The 21,500-nt window shown below is 42.3% G+C and overlaps 1 protein-coding gene across 1 annotated transcript; it reads left to right on the forward strand.

The window, feature by feature from the left end:
- The first annotated feature begins 5,507 nt into the window (after window positions 1–5,507).
- On the forward strand, window positions 5,508–20,586 carry trim23 (tripartite motif containing 23). Its single transcript, XM_056290211.1, has 11 exons — window positions 5,508–5,609; window positions 6,415–6,577; window positions 10,127–10,248; window positions 10,357–10,635; window positions 10,783–10,965; window positions 11,089–11,304; window positions 12,178–12,312; window positions 14,446–14,575; window positions 14,714–14,824; window positions 17,492–17,616; window positions 18,817–20,586. The coding sequence occupies exons 1-11, from the start codon at window positions 5,508–5,510 to the stop codon at window positions 18,994–18,996; spliced, it is 1,746 nt and encodes a 581-aa protein (XP_056146186.1). The 3' UTR covers window positions 18,997–20,586.
- The last annotated feature ends 914 nt before the right edge of the window (window positions 20,587–21,500 follow it).

Raw genomic sequence — 21,500 nt, forward strand, 5'->3', positions numbered from 1 at the left:
TTTAAGAAAGAAAGAAAGAAAGACACGTTATTTGGTCATTGTACAGGTTACAATGAACGTATTCTCTGCATGTAATCCATTCTATTGTGTAGGAGCAATGGGAACCAACTCCAGTTCTTCTTTCCATTGCCTTGCTCAGGGGCACAGGCAGGAGTATTAACCCTAACATGCATGTCTTTTTGATGGTGGGAGGAAACCGGAGCAGCCGGAGGAAACCCACCACAGACACGGGGAGAACACACAAACCCCACACAGAAAGGACCTGGGACGGCCTGGGGTTCGAACCCCGGACCTTCTTGCTGTGAGGCAACAGTGCTGACCACTGGGCCACCGTGCCTCCTCACAACATACATCTGACATGATATAGGATAATGATCACCCCAATAGTTTATTTATCATACTGTTCTAATGAACATAGACCTGCCGATGGCCGAGACGCCAAAGTTAAAAAAAAGACTGGCATTCTTTGCTGATGTTAAGTCTTGTGTAGCTCAGAGAACGTTTTCTCGTGAGGCTGTCCATGAGTGAGACATATTACAGAGAAACATGACACAACACGTCACATTATAAAACAAAACACACATTTAAAAGTATGGTAGGCTGTTTAAACACATCATCCATATGAGCCATGTTCAACAGAATGACCTGGCAGACAGGGTCCATGAGTCCCATAGATGAAAGATCGAACGGTCCTATGTCTGCTTCAGGGTCCACAAACCATCATCACTTGAAAGTAGATAGCAGGTCTGGTGGCATCACATGGACAGCGTGTCCCCGCTAGTTCTGGTTCAGCCCCGTAAAACTGCTCAAAAGCATGAGATGGAGCGCAATACAGCCAACATACCCACCCCTCCCATTATGTCATCACTATCTTCTACTGGGTCTCCAACATGTCATGGGGGAGAGGCTTACGTGTACCAATGACCCCAAGAGCTATGCCGTGTCCCCCAAGGGGGACGGGTCAAGGGGGAGGATCCAGACGATCCAACAAAGACCTCACCGGCGGAACTGGTGGGAGATGTCTCCAGGTCACTACGGCAGTGAAGGTGGATGAAGGCTGCAACAGAGGGTGGTCCCTAGTCTGCTTGGGTCTCCATGCCAGTGGACTCAGGCCACACCCTGCCAAGGACCGCGTGGTGGCTGCAGGCGCAGGATCGGCCTCTACGCCCACCCGAGGACCCAGAGGGAAGACGGTCCTACTCGACCCCGAGTGACCGCCAATGATGATGATGATGATGATGATGATGTAGCTTTTTCATATGAAAATATTGACAAATGTGATAAACAGCATAAAGCAACCAAATTTGAACTACAGTATGCTATTGTTAGCCATTTCTAAAATGGCAGTTATGATGTAAGACATAAACTGTCCACAACACCAGACTCACACGACTGAATGTTGTTAAGATTACACACCTTCCTACCCGTTTCCACAAGCAGTCAAGTGCTGCCGACCGAGCAAGAGGCCGACAGCAGCAAGAAAGCGTCTATTTATTTGTTTATCTGACCTGCCACCCCCTGCTCTTCAGGACAAAGGCTGGGCTTTTATGATGACATGTTTGAGTTGATGCCTCTTGGAGAGGAGGACGAACACTAAAAGGGGCATCAAAGAACTGACAAAAGAAAAAAAATGGACAAGAAACTCTGGTGACTACCTCTGTTAAAGGTGTCCAATCATGTGTCATGGAGGGCCCTGGGCATGCAGGTTTTCCAGCCACGCCAACATTTTACCAACTGTTCACCCCCCCCCCCCCATCTGGGTGTGTTAACCTGTGAAACCAGCTGGTGTGTTGTGTTGGAACGAAATCCTGCATAGGCACCCGCGGTCCATGGCTCGTGTTGTGGTCTTGTCCGGTCAGATTCAGCAGGAGAACATGGAGTTTTGAAGAACTTGAGTATCAGACAGCCAATAGCAGGGTTTCCATCAAGCCAGTTTACCCAAACTTCGACTTTTCGGAAAGGAAAAGGTTGAATGGAAACACCAAATACTACTACTACTACTACTACTACTACTACTACTAATAATAATAATAATAATAATAGTAATAATAATAATAATAATAATAATAATAATAGTAATAATAATAAAACCATTCCAAATAATGCAAAATGATCTTCTGCTCATTTTAGGTGCTTTTTTCTTTTTTTTTTCTTTTTTTTTGTATGAAGAGTTTATGCACTAAAAGGCTGATGAAAACACATTTGCTTAATCAAAAAATGAACTAAAAAAACTGAACATGAAACTACGTTTAGGATTTTACTCGTTTAAACAGCTCTAATGAAAACGCAACGAATTCGCATTTTTTATTTTTTTGCAACTTTAGAAAAGTTCAGTTAAAATTCACTTGACAGTTGAATGGAAACATACAGCGTCTGAGAGGCTGCAAAGACGATCCAGACTCAGCTACAACAGCAAGGCAAGTTTATTTATATAGGACATTTCATACACAACTGCAATTCAATGGGCTTTAAATAACACCATAATAATAATAATAATAACAATAATGATACTGATAATAATAATAATGATAATAAGAATAATAAGAATAATAATGATGATAATAATAAGAATAAGAATAATAATGATAATAATAATAATGATACTGATAATAATAATGATGATAATAAGAATAATAAGACTAATAATGATGATAATAATAAGAATAAGAATAATAATGATGATAATAATAATAATAATGATACTGATAATAATAATGATGATAATAAGAATAATAAGAATAATAATGATGATAATAATAAGAATAAGAATAATAATGATGATAATAATAATGATACTGATAATAATAATGATGATAATAAGAATAATAAGAATAATAATGATGATAATAATAATAATAATAATGCTTATTATAATAATACTACTACTAATACTACTACTAATAATAATAACTTTATTTATATAGCACTTTTCTGAAACAATGTTACAAAATGCTTTACAAAGACATAAAACCAGACAAGGCAAAGATAATAAGACCATATAAGAGAAAAAATAAAAACAGTATGAACAAAAAAAACAAAATCAAACATTTGTAAAAGCTTTCACACGAACTCCAACCCTGCCAGCAACGCTTTATCAGTTCCCAAATGACTCTGCATGATCTGTTGTCCAGCATAGAAAGAACTAGAAGAAGAAAAAGATACAGAACAAAATAAAAGGATTAAATAACAATAAGAGTATCAAAAGAACAAGAAAAAGAAGAAACGGAAATTAACGGGTCAGCATTGACATGAACAAAATAGATGATAAAATAATAAGCATGAGAAATGAATGAGTAATAAGAAACAATGTAATATTCAAACAGAGTTAAACAGTTATTTAGTGAAATGCAGCGGTGAGCATGAGAGTGTTTAACCTGGATTTAAGTGTACTCACGCTCGGGGCAAATCCATCCTCCTCACCCAGATAGCAGACACATTTGGGGCTAATCTGGGGCACTTTTGGTATTTACGGCTCAGGTAAGGGGGCCAGACATGGCCCAAATGTAATAAACCGGGCTTGACTTGGGTGGCACATACCATGTGGGCCAGATGTGGCCCAAATGTGACCCAAGTGTGGCTGAGGTCAGGCAGCCACACTCACCCTGAGTCAACGCCGTCATTCAATGCCAAATGTGGGCCGTTAGATAACTGCAGATGTGGGCCGTGTTTGGGCCAAAGACTCTTTGCTATCTGGGCAGGTAGTGTGTCCCAATTGTGAGCTGCATGATGTAAGAGAACATCTGTCACCATTTTACAATGCTGTCATGGCAACTATTCCCCAATCCTCTGTGAGCAGTACACATGGCCATTGTAACTCCAGTTAATGGTCACGCCCATATTTGCATATGAAATCAATCGTTGGTTTGGGTCGTTATGCCACTGTATTGTTTATAAGGGTGGGGATACCTGCAGTCACTGTATTGTTTATAAGGGTGGGGATACCTGCAGTCACTGTATTGTTTATAAGGGTGGGGACACCTGCAGTCACTGTATTGTTTATAAGGGTGGGGGTACCTGCAGTCACTGTATTGTTTATAAGGGTGGGGACACCTGCAGTCACTGTATTGTTTACAAGGGTGGGGGTACCTGCAGTCACTGTATTGTTTATAAGGGTGGGGGTACCTGCAGTCACTGTGTTGTTTATAAGGGTGGGGGTACCTGCAGTCAGCTGAGACTGAGGAGGTCACTTAGATGAGTGATGAAACGTTTCTCTCTAAACTGTTGTTAACAGGTATATTAAGTTGCGTGGTGCATTGGCTACACTTCCTGATAATATGACAGACAGTGTCTTAAATTCTTAATTGAGAATTCTGCTTTTAATAGCAAAAAAAAAAGAAAGAGAAGAAGACAAGTTTCCTGGTTGAAGCTGCAGCCCCCCGGCATAACGCAATGGAGAGAGACAGGGTAAAAAAAAAAAAGTCTTCATCATGGAGAAAACCACAGCGAGGTTACAGTTGAAAACAGACAGGTTTGCTGAAAAACGGTCAGAGGTGGGAAAAACCCGGTCCAGGAAGTCAAAACCCTAACCGTGTCTTTACTCCACCCATGTACTGAACCATCAGATTGCACTGACTAGTTTCCAAATCAGCTGGTTTAGTACATGGGTGGAGTAAAGACACGGTTAGGGTTTTGACTTTCTGGACCGGGTTTTTCCCACCTCTGAAAATGGTCACCATTAATACAGGCAATGCCAGAAGTTAAGTCACCTCTTCTTTTCCCATTGTATTTATTTGTATTATTAGTCCTATTATACTTTATCTTGCTTCCCCCCCCCTCATGCGTAAGCATGTGCTATACACGTGTATGTACCCTGCAAATTGTTGTTAAAACAAGTGTGACTATATACATCTCTCCTTCAAGTTGTAAGCGTCGTGTTGAATAAATGTGTTGAATAGAAAAATCAGTTAAAAAAAAATAAGCATCTCTAGGAGGCGTGACGTGCCGGGGTGATGACCCGCATGCCCCCTGCCCTCCTCCCCGCCGGCCTCCACGGCGCTCGGCCGTAGAGCGCGTCATTATCAGAGATATGTATAAAGGAGAGGATGCTGCACGCCGATCCCGTCGAGCAACAGTCGTGTTCGTCGAGTTTCGGCCGTTCTGCTGATCGCGGTGGACTCGGCTGTTGGTGAAAGCCGACGCTGAGCGCGGCGCGGCGCCGCAGAGGGCGCCTTTATAACGCCTGCTCTTTGCTCGCCCCGGCATCTGCTCTCCCTGCCTGGCCGCTCGGCGTCCGGCGTCACCGCACTGCGCATGCGCGCCACGGAAGCGCCCGCTAAACTAAACTCGTTCGCGACGCCTCTCGCCGTCTGTGAGCCACTTAGAGTAGAAATCGTTGAGGGGAAACGGGTAAATGGGCTGTAAGTGGGCTAATCGCAAACTCCGCACATGTTTCCCGCTTTATTATTATTATTATTTTTTGGACGTTTCCTTTCACTGTTGCTCTCAAATCGCCGAAGCCGGAAGTGACTTCCGGTGGCGTCTTCCGTGTTCCTCTCCGACGCTCAGCTATGGCCACTGCGTCTGCTGCGGGCGTAAACAAGCAGGGAGCCGTGCCGACGATGGAGCCCTGCGTTAGGCACGGAAGGGGGGCAAGCGGGAGCACGGTCAAGGTTTTTATGATTGTATTCAGAAACAGTTATGTCTGCGCCGGTCTTCTCCGCGGTTGCTAACGTTCTGCTAGCGCCGCTGCGCCGGGAATGCCTAGCTAGCGCCATGCTAACTGTTGACATCCCGGCTGCAAACGCTGAGCCCAATTTCAACGGCCCGTCGCGGGAGCCAACGCAAAGCCGTGTTGTGCGATCGTTTCCGGTTCCGCGCAGCTAGCTAGCTAGATGGCCTGCACAATATGTCGATCAGTGCTTTGGCCTTCATATAGTTCCCTGCCTGCAGTATGCTAGTACCCCCCCCCCCGAAAACTCACACGCTAACCAGTTGTCGCTGCTGAGCCAGTTTCGAACATGCAAACCGCAGTTCAAGTGTGGAATACAATGATAAAATTCAACGAGAAAGCAAATGTGTCCTTGCTAGAGACCTTACTAACCACTGTCATTGACAGGGAGTATGAACTAAAGAGAGCGATTTCAATGGAAAAAAAACATGTCTGGATGGCTGCGCAGGTTTAACACCTCCACTTATCATCAGTACTTTGGTGAAATAGGCGGACAGCTCAGTATATTGACCAGCTGGTGCTCATTGGGGATGTTGAGATGTTACACTGTGAAGGGAATCCTCAGGATAGACAAATAAGGTGTGACAGATGGAAAGCTATTGACAGGATATCCTTTGTTACCTCTCCTAGTGTTAGGGGGTCTCTGGCCTTTATATTCAGCCGCGCGGTCTGTCAGAAGAGGTGTAACTGACTGGCATGACTCGTTAAAATTAAAAACGTGCGTTGCTTTGTGTGTTCACCGACAGGTGCTGGAGTGTGGGGTGTGTGAGGATGTCTTTACACTCCAAGGGGACAAGGTTCCACGCCTTCTGCTCTGCGGTCACACAGTTTGCCATGATTGTCTCACCCGACTGCCCCTCCATGGCAGAGCAATCCGCTGTCCCTTTGACAGACAGGTCACTGAGCTAGGTAAGTGTATATTCATGGAGGACGCAGCCTTATCTGATTCTGATTCAGTGTTTGGAAAAATGCAATCACTTCTCGGTTTATTTTCTACTTTTGTGCATATTTTTCGCACTGAATCTGGTCAGATTTTATATGGGTATTGCTAATTTTCGATATGGAGAACCCAACCGCTGAGGTTGCACAAGCCAGTGCATTCTTAGTGCCGGTCCCAAGCCCGGATAAATGGGGAGGGTTGCATCAGGAAGGGCATCTGGGGTAAAACCTTTGCCAGATCATAAATCAGATTTCCATACTGGATTGGTTGAGGCCCGGATTACCAACGACCACCACTGGTACTATTGGCCAGCAGGGTGGTGGAAACTATGCTACTGTTGGGCAAAGGAGGAGAGGGGGAAGGTATGTCCAGAGGCAGTGGGAGAGGAGGATAAGAGTGTGGAGGTGAGAGTCAGAACTTTGAATGTTGGCGCTATGACTGGTAAAGGGAGAGAGCTGGCTGATATGATGGAGAGAAGAAAGGTAGGCATACTGTGTGTGCAAGAGACCAAGTGGAAGGGGGGTAAGGCCAGGAGCATAGGAGGTGGGTTCAAACTCTTCTATCATGGTGCGGATGAGTGGAGAAATAGGGTAGGGGTAATTCTGAAGGAAGATTATGTCAAGAGTGTGTTGGGCAGTGAAGAGAGTGTCAGACAGAGTGATGAGTATGAAGCTGGAAATCGAAGGTGTGTTGATGAATGTTATCAGCACATATGCCTCGCAAGTCAGGTGTGAGATGGAAGAGAAAGAAGAATTCTGGAGTGAGTTGGATGAAGTCGTGGAGAGGGTACCCAAGGAGGAGAGAGTGCTGATTGGAGCAGACTTCAATGGGCATGTTGGTGAAGAGAGCAGAGGTGATGAGGAGGTGATGGGCAGGTGTGGTGCCAAGGAGAGGAATGTGGGGGGACAGATGGTGGTGCATTTTGTGAAAAGAATAGAAATGGCTGTGCTGAATGCATATTTCAAGAATAGGGAGGAACACAGGGTGACGTATAAGAGTGGAGGAAAATGCACACAGGTGGACTATATCTTATGCAGGAGGCAAAAGGGATTGGAGATAGCAAGGTGATGACAGAGGAGAACGTAGCTAGGCAGCATTGGATAGTGGTCTGTAGGATGACTTTGGAGTTCAAGACGAGAAGAGGGTGAAGGAAGAGCCAAGGATCAAATGGTGGAAGTTGAAGAAGGAAGGCTGTTGTGTGGAGTTCAGGCAGGAGTTAAGACAGGCACTGGGTGGTAGTGAAGAGTTGCCAGATGGTGGGCAAGCACTACAGAAATAGTGAGGGAGACAGCTTGGAAGGTACTTGGTGTGTCATCTGGACAGAGGAAGGAAGACAAGGAGACTTGGTGGTGGAATGAGGGAGTACAGGCAAATATACAGAGGAAGATGTTGGCAAAGAAGAAGTGGGATAGTTGGAGAGATGAAGAAAGTAGACAGAAGTACAAGGAGGCACAGCGTAAAGTGTAGATAGAGATGGTGAAGGCAAAGAAAAAGGTGTACGGTGAGTTGTATGAGAGGTTGGACACTAAGGAAGGAGAAAAGGACTTGTACTGATTGGCTAGACAGAGAGACCGAGCTGGGAAGAATGTGCAGCAGGTTAGGGCGATGAAGAATATAGATGGAAATGTGCAGACAAGTGAAAAGAGTGTGTTGAGAAGGTGGAAGGAGTACTTTGAGGGGCTGATGAATGAAGAAAATGAGAGAGAGAGAAGGTTGGATGATGTGGGGATACTGAATCAGGAATTGTGGTGGATTAGCAAGGAGGAAGTGAGGGCAGCTATGAATAGGATGAAGAGTGGAACGGCGGTGGGTCCAGATGTCTTACCTGTGGAGGAATGGAGATGTTTAGGTGAGGTGAAAGTGGATTTTTTAACTAGAATGTTTAACACAATCACAAGGGAGAGGATACATGAGGAGTGGAGAAGAAGCATACTGGTATCGATTTTCAAGAACAAGGGTGATGTGCAGAACTGTAGCAACTACAGAGGTATAAAGTTGATCAGCCACAGCATGAAGATATAGGAAACAGTAATAGAAGCTAGGTTAAGAGGAGAGGTGATGATCAGTGAGCAGCAGTATGGTTTCATGTCATGAAAGAGCACCACAGATGTGATGTTTGCTTTGTAAATGTTGATTGAGAAGTATAGAGAAGGTCAGAAGGAGTTGCATTGTGTCTTTGTAGATTTAGAGAAAGCATATGACAGGGTGTGGTAGGAGGTGTGGTATTGTATGAGGAAGTGCAGAGAAGTATGTAGGAGTGGTGCAGGATATGTATGAGGGCAGTGTGACAGTGGTGAGTTGTGTGGTTGGAATGACGGATGGGTTCAAGGTGGAGGTGAGATTACATCAAAGATCCGCTCTGAGCCCTTTCTTGTTTGCAATGGTGATGGACAGGTTTACAGACGAGATCAGGCAGGAGTCTCCATGGACGATGATGTTCGCGAATGACATTGTGATATGTCATGAGAGTAGGATGCAGGTTGAGGAGAGGAGGAGGTATGCGCTGGAGAGAAGTGGAATGAAAGTCAGTAGGAGCAAGACGGGTACATATGTGTGAATGAGAGGGAGGACAGTGGAATGGTGAGGATGCAAGGAGTAGAGGTGACAAAGGTGTATGAGTTGAAATACTTGGGGTTAACTGTTCAAAGTAACGGGGAGTGCAGAAGAGAGGTGAAGAGGAGAGTGCAGGCAGGGTGGAGTGGGTGGAGAAGGGTGTCAGGAGCAATTTGTGACAGAAGGGTAGCAGCAAGAGTTAAAGGGAATGTTTACAAGATGGTTGTGAGACCAGCTATGTTATATGGTTTGGAGACAGTGGCACTGATGAAAAGACAGGAGGAGGAGCTGGAGGTGGCAGAGTTGAAGATGCAAAGATTTTCATTGGGAGTAACGAAGAAGGACAGGATTAGGAACGAGTATATTAGAGGGACAGCTCAGGTTGAACGGTTTAGAGACAAAGCAAGAGAGGCAAGATTGAGATGGTTTGGACATGTGTGGAGGAGAGATGCTGGGTATATTGGGAGAAGGATGCTGAATATGGAGCTGCCAGGGAAGGGGAAAAGAGGAAGGCCAAAGAGGAGGTTTATGGATGTGGAGAGCGAGGACATGCAGGTGGCTAGTGTGACAGAGGAAGATGCAGAGGACAGGAAGAGATGGAAATGGATGATCCGCTGTGGTGACCCCTAACAGGTGCAGCCAAAAGTAGTAGTAGAAGATCTGAGGTTGATTGTTACAGGACCAAAACAACTATCACTGTATACTACAGACGATATTAAAGTGCAAGATATCAAAATTTTAAAGTTTTCACCTTTAATTCATTAATACATTTTGCTTGAATATTTGATAAGATTCAGTGTAAAAATGTACAAAAAATGCAGAAAATTCATTGGGAAAGTATACTTTTTTACAGTGCTAAGTATGGATTTCTGTTTTTGTTTTTGTTTTTTTTATTCATAGTTTACTGGGCTGTAAAAATTGAACATCTGTGGGTCACTGTGTTTCCTGTTCTCAAATTTGTTCAGGGGACTCGGGAGTCTGGGGTCTGAAGAAGAATTTTGCTTTGCTTGAACTCTTGGAAAGACTCCAGAATGGCGCTACTAATCAGACAGGCATGGCAGAGGATGCCCTCAAAGGCATGGGGGAGGTAAAATATTTGTTTGTTTTTCTTTAGTTTTACATTGAGAGGTAAATAATGTACTGTTTATAAATGAATGGCACCCTTCATTCTTGAGAGTTAAAATCTTTCTTCTAGTGTATAATTCGATGTGACGAAGATGAGAGCCACACAGCGTCCATGTACTGCACTGTGTGTGCCACCCATCTGTGTGCCCAGTGCTCACAGCTCACCCACTCCACTCGTACACTGGCTAAACACCGTCGTGTGCCCCTTGCTGACAAACCTCATGAGAAGACCCTGTGCCCACAGCATCAGGTTCATGCCATTGAGTTTGTCTGTTTGGAGGAAGCCTGCCAGTCTGGACCGCTCATGTGTTGTGTGTGTAAGGAGTATGGGAAGCACCAGGGGCATAAGGTATGGAAGTAGGCACAGGTGTTCAGAAAAACAAAACTACTTGTAATGAAGTATTACGTTAGTTATGTCTCTCAATTTTCAGTTATATATCTTTACACATCGAATCAGAGTCAAAGATGAAGGCTGTTTTTGTCTCTTCGTTTTTAGCATGCTGTTCTTGAGACAGAAGCTAACCAGATACGCGCATCCATTTTGGATATGGCCCACTGTATCCGTACCTTCACAGAGGAAGTGTCTGAGTACTCCAGGAAGTTGGGGGGCATCGTACAGCAGATCGAGGGGGGAGAGCAGATTGTGGAGGATGGTGTTGGCATGGCACACACTGAACATGTAAGAGATATAGTTCTCTATGCAATAATGGAATATATTCAGGGAATAGTTTGATCACACCAAAACATTTTGATAATTAAGCTTGCCCTTCAACATTAACACACTCTGTGGGTCTTCAACCAGGTCCCCGGCACAGCAGAAAGTGCACGTTCTTGTGTTCGGGCCTATTTTGCAGAACTCCATGACACGCTGTGCCGACAGGAGGAGATGGCCTTGAGTGTAGTAGATGCGCATGTGAGAGAGCGGCTAATCTGGCTGAGACAGCAGCAGGAAGACATGACCATCCTGCTGTCTCAGGTCTCCACTGCTTGTCTGCATTGTGAGAAAACATTGCAACAGGTAGGAAACAAGATGAGCATGGTTTTCTGACACTTCCAAGAGTAGATTCCTGTTATCGATGCTGATTTAGGTGTTTTAGGCTCCTTATTCATGCTTGAAATAATAAGAAAATTGTTTACATCTGGATATTTTCAGTGTTTTCAGATTTGCAGAAATAGCCTGAGAGTGCTTAGTTTGTTCATGGTATGTTTTTTTTTTATTACTGTTAGGCATCTAGAAATCGTAATAGAAATTGTATTCCACAGCACTATACACTACCACAGTTTATAACAAAAAATCAAGTCCCTCCTTTCTCTGCTTCTAAGTGCATTTTATGTGTCCCTCTTCTGTTTCGGTCACCATTTAATTCGTTGCCATGATCATTTTTACTGGTAATAGTCACAATTGTATGAAATATAAAAATAGGGATTCTTAATATTCATATAAATTTGTTTTATTCCAACTGTTATGTAGATATTTGTAACTGAACTTCATTTCTTAATTCATATTCAATGTCTTGTTAATGGTATCTAAAATGTGTTTTTGTCTTTGACATTATGATCAAGGTAAACAATCAGAACGCACCAAGAAATTTATGAAATTTTTTGCAATATTGATATTTGTCCAATATTGTGAAATATTGTTTGCTTCTGTATCACCCAAACCTTGATGAAATCAAAAGTCTCAAAGTTTCAGTTGTTAAAAGAAAAAAAAAACACCCTCACATTTATCTAAAAACAGCTGTCCCCAACACTATGCTATCTCTATGATTAAGGAAAATTATATTTGGAAAGGTTTTGAATACTGAAAAAAATTCTGCTTGAAATAATAGAAATGCTGTGAATTGTTAAGCCTTACAAATGCACCTCTGTATTTTCCTTAATTCTGCCGTAGGATGACTGCAGAGTTGTGCTGTCAAAGCAGGAAATTAGCTGTTTGCTGGAGACTCTTCAGAAACAGCAGCACCAGTTCACCGAGCTGGCAGATCACATTCAGCTGGATGCTGGTATTCCTGTCACATTCACCAAGGTACACATCGATCACTAGCGCTGTGTACTGGCAAGAATCTGGCGATATGAGACACATCATGATACAGGGGTCACAATTCAATATATATAAGGGGTGGAATCTCACAATTCGATTTCGATTCTTGGGGTCACAATTTCGATTCAAAATCGATTTTCGGTTCAAAATCGATTCTAGATTTGGTACATAGGGGGGCTAATTTCAGGATCTACTCCCATCCGCTGTGCACTAAGAAAGGCGGTGTGGCAAATTAAGGCATGAAAGCAGACTAAAATGTATATAAGATTATCTAGTTTTTTATATTTGAAAAAGTTATATCAATTGATTGCAATAATGTGAACACACAAAGGCAAACCCAACCATTCTCAGTGAAAAACCGGCGTGATGGCATGTCGTACTTTGGCTCAATTGTGTGGATCATAAATCTAAAGCCTTCATTGTCGACTACGCTGTAGGGGCGCAGGTCTCTTGAAATGAGACAGGTGATGGATCGGGCTTGTTTTGTTTTGTTTTTTGCCCGTTCAGAACTGGCTGGGAGTTTGGTGAAGTGGTGCAGCGGGCTGTGATTGTTTGTTAATGTTGCAGGAGGTCCTTGTTCCACTTCTTTCAACTCTGGGTGTTCCCGAAATACTTCATTTTCATTTTGAAAATCTTGCAAATTCAATGAGTCGAGCTCCTTCTTCCCCGGGAGATTGTAAAATCCGAAATGCGCCCAGACGCTTGCCTTCAATGATGATGGGACCTGCTCAGTTTGTTGCAGCTCCATGTTCAGAAAGGCTAGCTCTTGCTAAAAATTGATTTTTGGAATTTGCGAATCTATTCAGAATCATAGAAGATAAGAATCACGATTCTTACTTGAATCGATTTTCCCCCACCTCTAGAATATATTGCGATATATTGCCATTTTCTAGGCCTGTGTTCTTTGTGTTTATGCTACTTCCTGTTTCAGTTTGCATTCTTATGTTGGAGTGGATGAGTCAAATCACTGACGATAGATTACAATACTGACATCTCTAAAGGTCGGGGTTTTACATGCAACACAAAAATGAACCACTACCACAAATCATTACATGTAAACTATTAATTAAAAATTGATAGTGTTTTTGAGAATCGATACAGTATCACAAAACATAATATTGCGATACTACGATGTGTCGATATTTTCTTACACCGCTGCTAATTACCTGCATTATTTCCCATTGCTGCAACCTAGGCTGGACAATAATTCAATATAATTGTTTATCGTCTTTCAATAGCGTTGTCGAGAAATTGGATTATTGTCATATGGTGATGAATAGTATTTTTGTCTAAATTAATGATAAAATTTTTTAAACTAGTTTTGGTTTGACATTATAATTTACATTACAAAACTGTTCAGTGTGATGAAACTCAGTCGGGTTCTTAAACCAGTATTTTGGCATGTCTAAGCAGATATGATATATATATATCAATATATATCAATTCTGTGTATAATTCACAGCGATTATGATGATAATATTTTGCATATTGCCTAGAAGTAACCTCAAAGTTTAGAATCATAGACTCAGGCAACCTTCAGAATACACCATAAATCAAACTGTTCCAATTTCTTTTCTCACATCTGACACAGATCAAAATTGTTGAATTGGCACAAAAAACTTGAGTCGAATCCCATTTGGGACACTTTCATACATGGTCTTAGGTCCAATCCGAATCTGAAGCGTGAGCATGTGACTCGAGTCTGTGTGATGTAGTCCAATTCAGGATGTCATGTCTCTGAACATCTTGTGCAGGTGCTACAGCTTGTGTTTCTTTGGAGAGTATTGAAGTCAAAATCGAGGGCAAATAATGGAAACCAGCATTTGAAAAAGATTTCTAGCATAACGGCTTAGCATGCTCACAAGATATCATTTGTTCTTCATCTCCGCACGCAAGTTAATTCAGAATGGTGGTCTGTGCATGCATAAAGTGTGGGTTGCTTTCAAAAATGAATGTGACCAGCGAGACAAAAAAAAAAATCTGATCTGAGAATAAATTAAAATAGAGCATTAATGTCGTCAGTATGAATACACTCTAAATGAAATATTCTCATCCAATAATGAATGACTTAAGATTGTTCCAAAACAAAGCACTGACATCAGAATATATGTCTTTCAGGACAACCGGGTCCACATTGGACCAAAGATGGAGATCCGAGTGGTGACGCTGGGACTGGACGGAGCTGGTAAAACAACCATCCTCTTCAAGCTAAAACAAGACGAGTTCATGCAGCCTATTCCAACCATTGGTAAATGCATTTTTTTTTAAAAACAGTTAGTTTTATTTATCCGATGTGGTTATGCGGTATTCACCCAATTTTTATTCACAATTTTTATTCACAACATAGTTTTGGTGCATTATTGATTTTTCTGGTTTTTGTTTCAAGGTTTCAACGTGGAGACAGTTGAGTACAAGAACTTGAAATTCACCATCTGGGATGTGGGTGGAAAACATAAGCTCAGACCCCTCTGGAAACACTACTACCTAAATACACAAGGTACCATAATACTTAACCCAATATAGTTGAAAAGTACACAACAGCAGATCATAAAAGAGGAAATATATAAGACACAAAAAGCTGTCTCAAACATTCAGGTTCAAATCCATATTTGTTTTTATATTTCACAATATGCTTTGATGTGAGGTCAACCTACACCTCATTCACTAGTCTTTCCTCATCAAATAAAACAAAAGTGGAAAAATCAAACTTATTGACAGGGAGAAATTTCTTAAACTACAAAACTATACTTGTGATCCCACTTATGCCAGTGGTATCTTCTCATATCTGAGGTGGACATGGATTCAAACCTCAAGTTGTATTGCAACGAGTCAGTATTACTGAGTAGCGTTCAGTTTCACATGTTTTTTGTTTTTGTGGATTTTTTCCCCCTTTTTCTCCTCATCTGTACCCGGCCAATTAAGAAAACACCAGGATCTCCAGGATCTAAACCAGCTGACACTTAATAATTGGACATAACCAGCATTTGGAGGAAATGATCTTACTTGCTCTAGGCCAGATATTTTTCTCACATTTCCTCTGTTCTTCCTCTCTTCCACTTTCAGTTGCTTGCCCCTACTATATCACTCTCCCACCTTCTCAGTCTGCCGTTTTCTTCCCTTGCTCTGTCTCCACACCTATGACTCTTTATCCTGTCTGTCTCATGTCTCTCTTCTCATCTACATTCCCTCTTTTTTATTTTCATTTTTCTTAGATGTTTCCCCCTTTGTCCCCCCAATTGTACTTGGCCAATTACCCCACTCTTCCAAGCCGTTACCGGTTGCTGCTCCACCCCCTCTGCCGATCCGGGGAGGGCTGCAGACTACCACATGCCTCCTCCCATACATGTGGAGTCGCCAGACACTTCTTTTCACCTGACAGTGAGGAGTTTCACCAGGGGAATGTAGCACGTGGGAGGATCACGCTATTCCCCCCACCCCCCCGAACAGGCGACCCGACCGACCTGAGGAGGCGCTAGTGCAGCGACCAGGACACATAGGCACATCCGGCTTCCAACCCACAGACATGGCCAATTGTGTCTGTAGGGACGCCCAACCAAGCCGGAGGTAACACGGGGGTTCGAACCGGCGATCCCTGTACTGGTAGGCAACAGAATAGACCGACCGCCACGCCACCCGGACGCCCTCAGCTTCACCCTTAAAGCAGATAGCGCAGTGATTGTTGGTCGACAATAGGCTTAAAGGATAAGTTCCCTTTTTTGAACCTGGACCTAATTAAAACGTCACAAGCTGTTGTTTACAGCTGCGAAGACAAAAACATAGCGGGTCCCTTCTGCACTGAGAAACTCAACACCTGGCTTCATCTTCTCACCTGATTTCAACACAACCCAGTGGGGCTGTCGCTCAGCCTTCAAACATCATCATGATATCCCTCGTTAGCGGAAAGTCTCAGCACGGCCGCACGGTACACCATTTAATTTGTTCATCCGGAGTTTTTGTGAAACTTTTGTGTTTGAGAATTTAAATGATGCCGGGCAACATTTTGATGAGGTTTGGGACAACGGAAAGTCAAGTCAGTTTTATTTGTATAGCCCAATATCACAAATTTGCCTCAAGGGGCTTTACAGCAGCAACACAACATCCTGTCCTTGGACCCTCGCATCGGATAAGGAACAACTCCCTAAAAAAAGCCTTTAACAGGGAGGAAAAACAGGAAGAAACCTCAAAGCAAACCTGTTCTGTAATAACAAGCACAGTCGTGTGTTGTACAGGTTAGAAGACCTGCAGGAAGCTTCATCAGGAAGCGCTATCTATCTGTTTAAATCTGCAGCATTTGCAAAATAATAAATAAACTGTCACTTTGTAAATATCTGAGTTGCAAGCATTTATCGGATTCAGCCTTGCACACTGCATCTTAAACTCGCGTCAGAGATGGAGGAATGTGTAATAATATCTAAACGCTTTTCAGCATCATTTCAGCAACAGGAAGTTGTGATGGTCGTGTCTGTAGAGGCTTAAAGGAAGGCCAGTGTCTACTGTAAACCAAGCTGACATGAACTTCTTTTAAAACGCTCTAATGAGGTCACGGCCCCTTAATTGTCTCAATTATTTGAATGTAGAAAATATTGTAGGAATCAATAAAAGGAAATTGAGCTGAATTCTTCTAAAGCGGCTGCATTACATAGTGTTTATTTTATTTTCTTAATAAATATAATTTTGAAATGCCTTCTAAACACAAAGCAGAAAGTCTCCTCACTGCACTCGAACAATTTCTCAGGGAAAATGGTTTTACGGACCCCGTAATCCTGTTTCTGGAGCTTTGAACACGCCACACATGTTACATTAGGAACTATATTGTCTTGGCAGGAAGTGCTAATGGGATTGTACACTGTGAATTTAATGCTCATGAAACGATTTTTCACACAAACCATGGTGAAGCCCTAAATCGGATTGACACCTCAAGCTGCATTGAGATATACTCAGGTTTGAAAATCCAGAATAAACATAATTACCATTTTAAGATGAAACTCCTCAAAGAGATATGTCCTTACATTTTACATTTCACTTTTAATGCAGTTTTGTGGCACAACAGATAATGAGGATGGTAAATTCAAAAAAGGCATACTAAAATAGCTGATACCCACGAATGGCTCATGGAAAACTGGATTTGGATTGAAATTTAATCTCCGTCTCTTTTCCCCTGCAGCGGTGGTGTTTGTGATAGACAGCTGCCATAGGGACAGGCTGATGGAGGCCCATAGTGAGCTAGCCAAGCTTCTGACGGAGAAGGAGCTACGAGATGCCTTACTGCTCATCTTCGCAAACAAACAGGTACTGCATACATACCCCGTGCCATTTGTATGTCAACGGCAAATTACAATGACCTTGCACAAACCCTTACTCACGGGATAGGTATTTAAAGGTGAAATATTAATATTTAGATATTAATATATTTTTTTTAATTAATTTATCATTTTATTATACTATATTATACATATCAATATGTTAATATTTAAATATTAATATTTTTATTAATATATTTTATTGTATTGTAAATATTATTATTTAAGTGTTAATATTGAATATTTAAATATTAATATTTATTATTGTTATTATATCAATTATTATATTGTATTATAAATATTATTTTATTGATATTAATATCTAAATATTAATATCATTATTGTTATTAATATGTCAATTTATTATGTTGTATTATACATGTTATTTTATTGATATTAATATTTAAATATTAATATTGAATATGTAGATATTAATTTTTTTAAAATTTATATTATGAAGGAGCCTAAATGCAGTTCATTGATAAAATATAAATATTTGACTAATTAGCATGCAGTGATTTACAGTTCATATTTACAGTAATGCAATAAGTTAATTGTTCAATTCCATGCACTTAAAAGGTGTGTGAATAATTTAAAATGTATAAGATCTCATTTATGTTACATTTGTAATATTTGGGAATGGGCGACTATAATCGTTGCTTCCTAGTAACTGCATGCACCTTTAGTTGTCTTTTGATACTCTCGCGAGGACAGTTGGATGGGGAGGGGGGATAGGCATGGAGAGAGTGGAGCCACAGTTTTCTGACCTCTCAGACTCCTCTTATTGACCTTTTTTTTTTTTTGCTAATCGACAATCGTTGTGTACCAAATACATCATGTGTGGAAGTAAACGGTTAAACTTTACAGCGTGGTCCTGTGGATGTTTTTTGTTTCTGATGTGGAGACGGACACGGGCAGTCGTTAGAGCGGCAAGCTAAGGCTTCGTTCTTTGGAAACCTACATATTATAAATATTAATATTTTATTAATATGTATTAATATTATTTCGATATTAATGTGTAAATATTTAAAGGTTAAATAAATAAAGGGTGGGTATTTACAGGTATTAAAGGTTAGAGAAACAATTTCAGGGTGGATATATTAAATTTATGAGTGATGCTGAGCGGGGTGACAGATGTGGGTGTCGGTGAAGACCTAGTAATAAAACCTGCGTGTGGTTTGTCCGTCAGGATGTCCCAGGGGCTGTGTCCGTGGAGGAGATGACGGAGCTGCTGAGCCTGCACAAGCTGTGCTGCGGGAGGAGCTGGCACATCCAGGGCTGCGACGCTCGCAGTGGCATGGGCCTCCATGAGGGCCTGGACTGGCTCTCCAGACAGCTCGTGGCTGCTGGAGTTCTCGATGTGGCTTGAGTCCTACACTGGCCCCGTGTGCTTATTTCGAGCTTCACCTTTACCCGTTGAATTATCTTACTCAGCCTGAACCGGAAATCTTTTCCATAGCCAGTTCCCTAACTACAACTCTTTAACATTGCAACTAACATAAACCCCGAGAGGGGCTCAAACCTGACTGTTTTTGTTTGTTTCTTGGTCAACCAGAACTTGTTTTCCACAGTAGTTTACTCTTTATACCTGCACCGAGCAGAATAAAATGAGGGAAAAAATGAGAGCGTCGATCAAAAAGCTGTTTAACAGCGGAAAGGCCTTCTGAGCCACTCATCCCGTCACATTCACACTCCCGCCATCAAAAAGACATGCATGTTAGGGTTAATACTCCTGCCTATGCCCCTGAGCAAGGCAACGGAAAGAAGAACTGGAGTTGGGCCCCATGCGCTGCTGCTGCCCACTGCTCCTATACAATAGGATGGGTTAAAATACAGAGGACACGTTCATTGTGACCTGTACGATGACAAAATAGAGCTTAACCTTCGAGAACTGAACTCTAACCGAGAAGTTAGCGATAAGTTAGCCTCGTTACGACTACATGCTTGTGTCTGCAGTCAGCGTTAAGCGTGTAAAGCAGTTTTCTAAAGGCCGATCACGTTGCTGACTTGTTTTGTTTCAGTCTACCTTTGTAACAAACCCCCAGTTCATTTGGCACCCAAAGCTGGTTTACTCAAGCCGGTCTGAAATGAGAGAAATTGTGCCCTTACGAAGTGAAACTTGTCCCCGTTTCGTATCGTATGTGTTACTCATAACCCCCACACGGGGACGTGATATTTAATCACTGCTGAATGCTGACTAGTCTGATTTGTGTAACACAACATGTTGAGTAGTGGAGTTGAACATCAGTGCTCCTGACATTTTGAAAAATAACATGGCAGATGATTTCCAGCCATCCATTATCCAAGCCGCTTATCCAAATTAGGGTCACGGGATGCTGGAGCCCATTCCAGCAGTCATTGGGCTCCAATTAATTAGCCTATTAATTTTCAGGTATGCGAGCTGGATGTGATGGCTGAGCTCAGTACGTTCTGGTTTTGCGGGGGGTTTTTTTCTTCCACCTTAATATGTTCTCGGTGTGTGCATACTTGGTTGCTCTTCTGAAGTCTAGCTCAGTATATTCACATTATTCGAGCATCGGTTCCAGCTGGTTAGACCAGTCTATTCTGTGTAGTTGGTCTTCTTTTGTATATTTATATAACATCACAGAATGCATATACATACGCCCACGGATGGTTTAATATTTTGAATTTGGATGAGTTCTCTCTGCCTTGATGTCTTATGTAAGCAATAGAAATTAATGTTTTGCGAGACGAGCCGAGAATCCTGAGATTCTCGTGCGAACATTTTTGTGTCTGAGCCGATTTCATGCCACAGCTGGTCTTCTTAATGGCACACGAGTTTAGGGTTGGGTCAGTTTATGTACATTATTTGGGATGGAGTATAGTCTGTCACAGCGAGGTTTACTGATGAGCCCAAGAGCACGTTACTTTGATGATATTGTGAGAAATAAAGAGCTAATGTGTGACGGTTCTGCCTACATTGCGTGGAGTGTCTTGCATCCAGTGCACTCCACTGCACCAGTGCATCCAGTGCACTCGTCTGCTGCACCAGTGCATCCAGTGTACGTGTGCTGCACCAGTGCACCCATCTGCTGTACTAGTGCATTCATCTGCTGCACCAGTGCATCCAATGCACTCGTCTGCTGCACCAGTGCAGCCGATCTCAGCTGGAAGCAAGTGAACTGTATTTTTGGTGGATTTGATGTCATTACTAAACAAGTATCTTTAGTGTCAAACAATCTCATCAATCATGTTTTACCTATCTGTCTGGAGTGCTTATGACTTGATAGAGCACCTTAAACAAAGGTTATGTAGATGTGAAATGTAGTGAAGCATTAACTTTAGCACTTGGTCCTCTTTTAGTTTCTTTGAGAAGCGCTCACCTGGTTTCAGTTCTTTTCATTGCTATGTAACGTTTACTACTTGTATCTATGTATAAAAGATGTGCATGTGTTAATAGCCTTCCAAACCTGCGCAGCTCTCAAATTTGTGAAAAGTGTCCGTTTGTTTTTTTGAACCGTATGAGAGCACAGTGCACATCAACACCTCTGTTACTCGTGGACTTGACAATGGCTTTTGTAAATTATAATTGTGATGCTGTATAATAAAACCAGTTCAACTTGTGTGATGGTGAGTTATAGATTAATTCATTATCCAAACTGCTTATCCTTACTTAGAGTCATGGGGATGCTGGAGCCTGTCCCAGCAGTCATTGGGCGGCAGGGGGGGGGGACACCCTGGACAGGCCGCCAGGCCATCACAGGGCCCACACACACACACACATTCACACCTAGGGACAATTTAGTACGGCCGAGTCACCTGACCTACATGTCTTTGGACCGGGGGAGGAAACCGGAGCACCCGGAGGAAACCCACGCAGACACGGGGAGAACATGCAAGCTCCACACAGAG

This window comes from Lampris incognitus, chromosome 12 (genome assembly GCF_029633865.1).
Source record: "Lampris incognitus isolate fLamInc1 chromosome 12, fLamInc1.hap2, whole genome shotgun sequence".
In the NCBI taxonomy this organism is placed as follows: domain Eukaryota; kingdom Metazoa; phylum Chordata; class Actinopteri; order Lampriformes; family Lampridae; genus Lampris; species Lampris incognitus.

What these genes read in the sequence shown, in the direction of transcription:
- trim23 (XM_056290211.1), top strand. Translation starts at nt 5,508, where the DNA reads ATGGCCACTGCGTCTGCTGCGGGCGTAAACAAGCAGGGAGCCGTGCCG. An exon ending in CCCTCAAAGGCATGGGGGAG is followed by an intron (nt 10,249 to 10,356) that starts GTAAAATATTTG and finishes TCTTTCTTCTAG; the next exon opens with TGTATAATTCGATGTGACGA. An exon ending in CTACTACCTAAATACACAAG is followed by an intron (nt 14,825 to 17,491) that starts GTACCATAATAC and finishes TTTCCCCTGCAG; the next exon opens with CGGTGGTGTTTGTGATAGAC.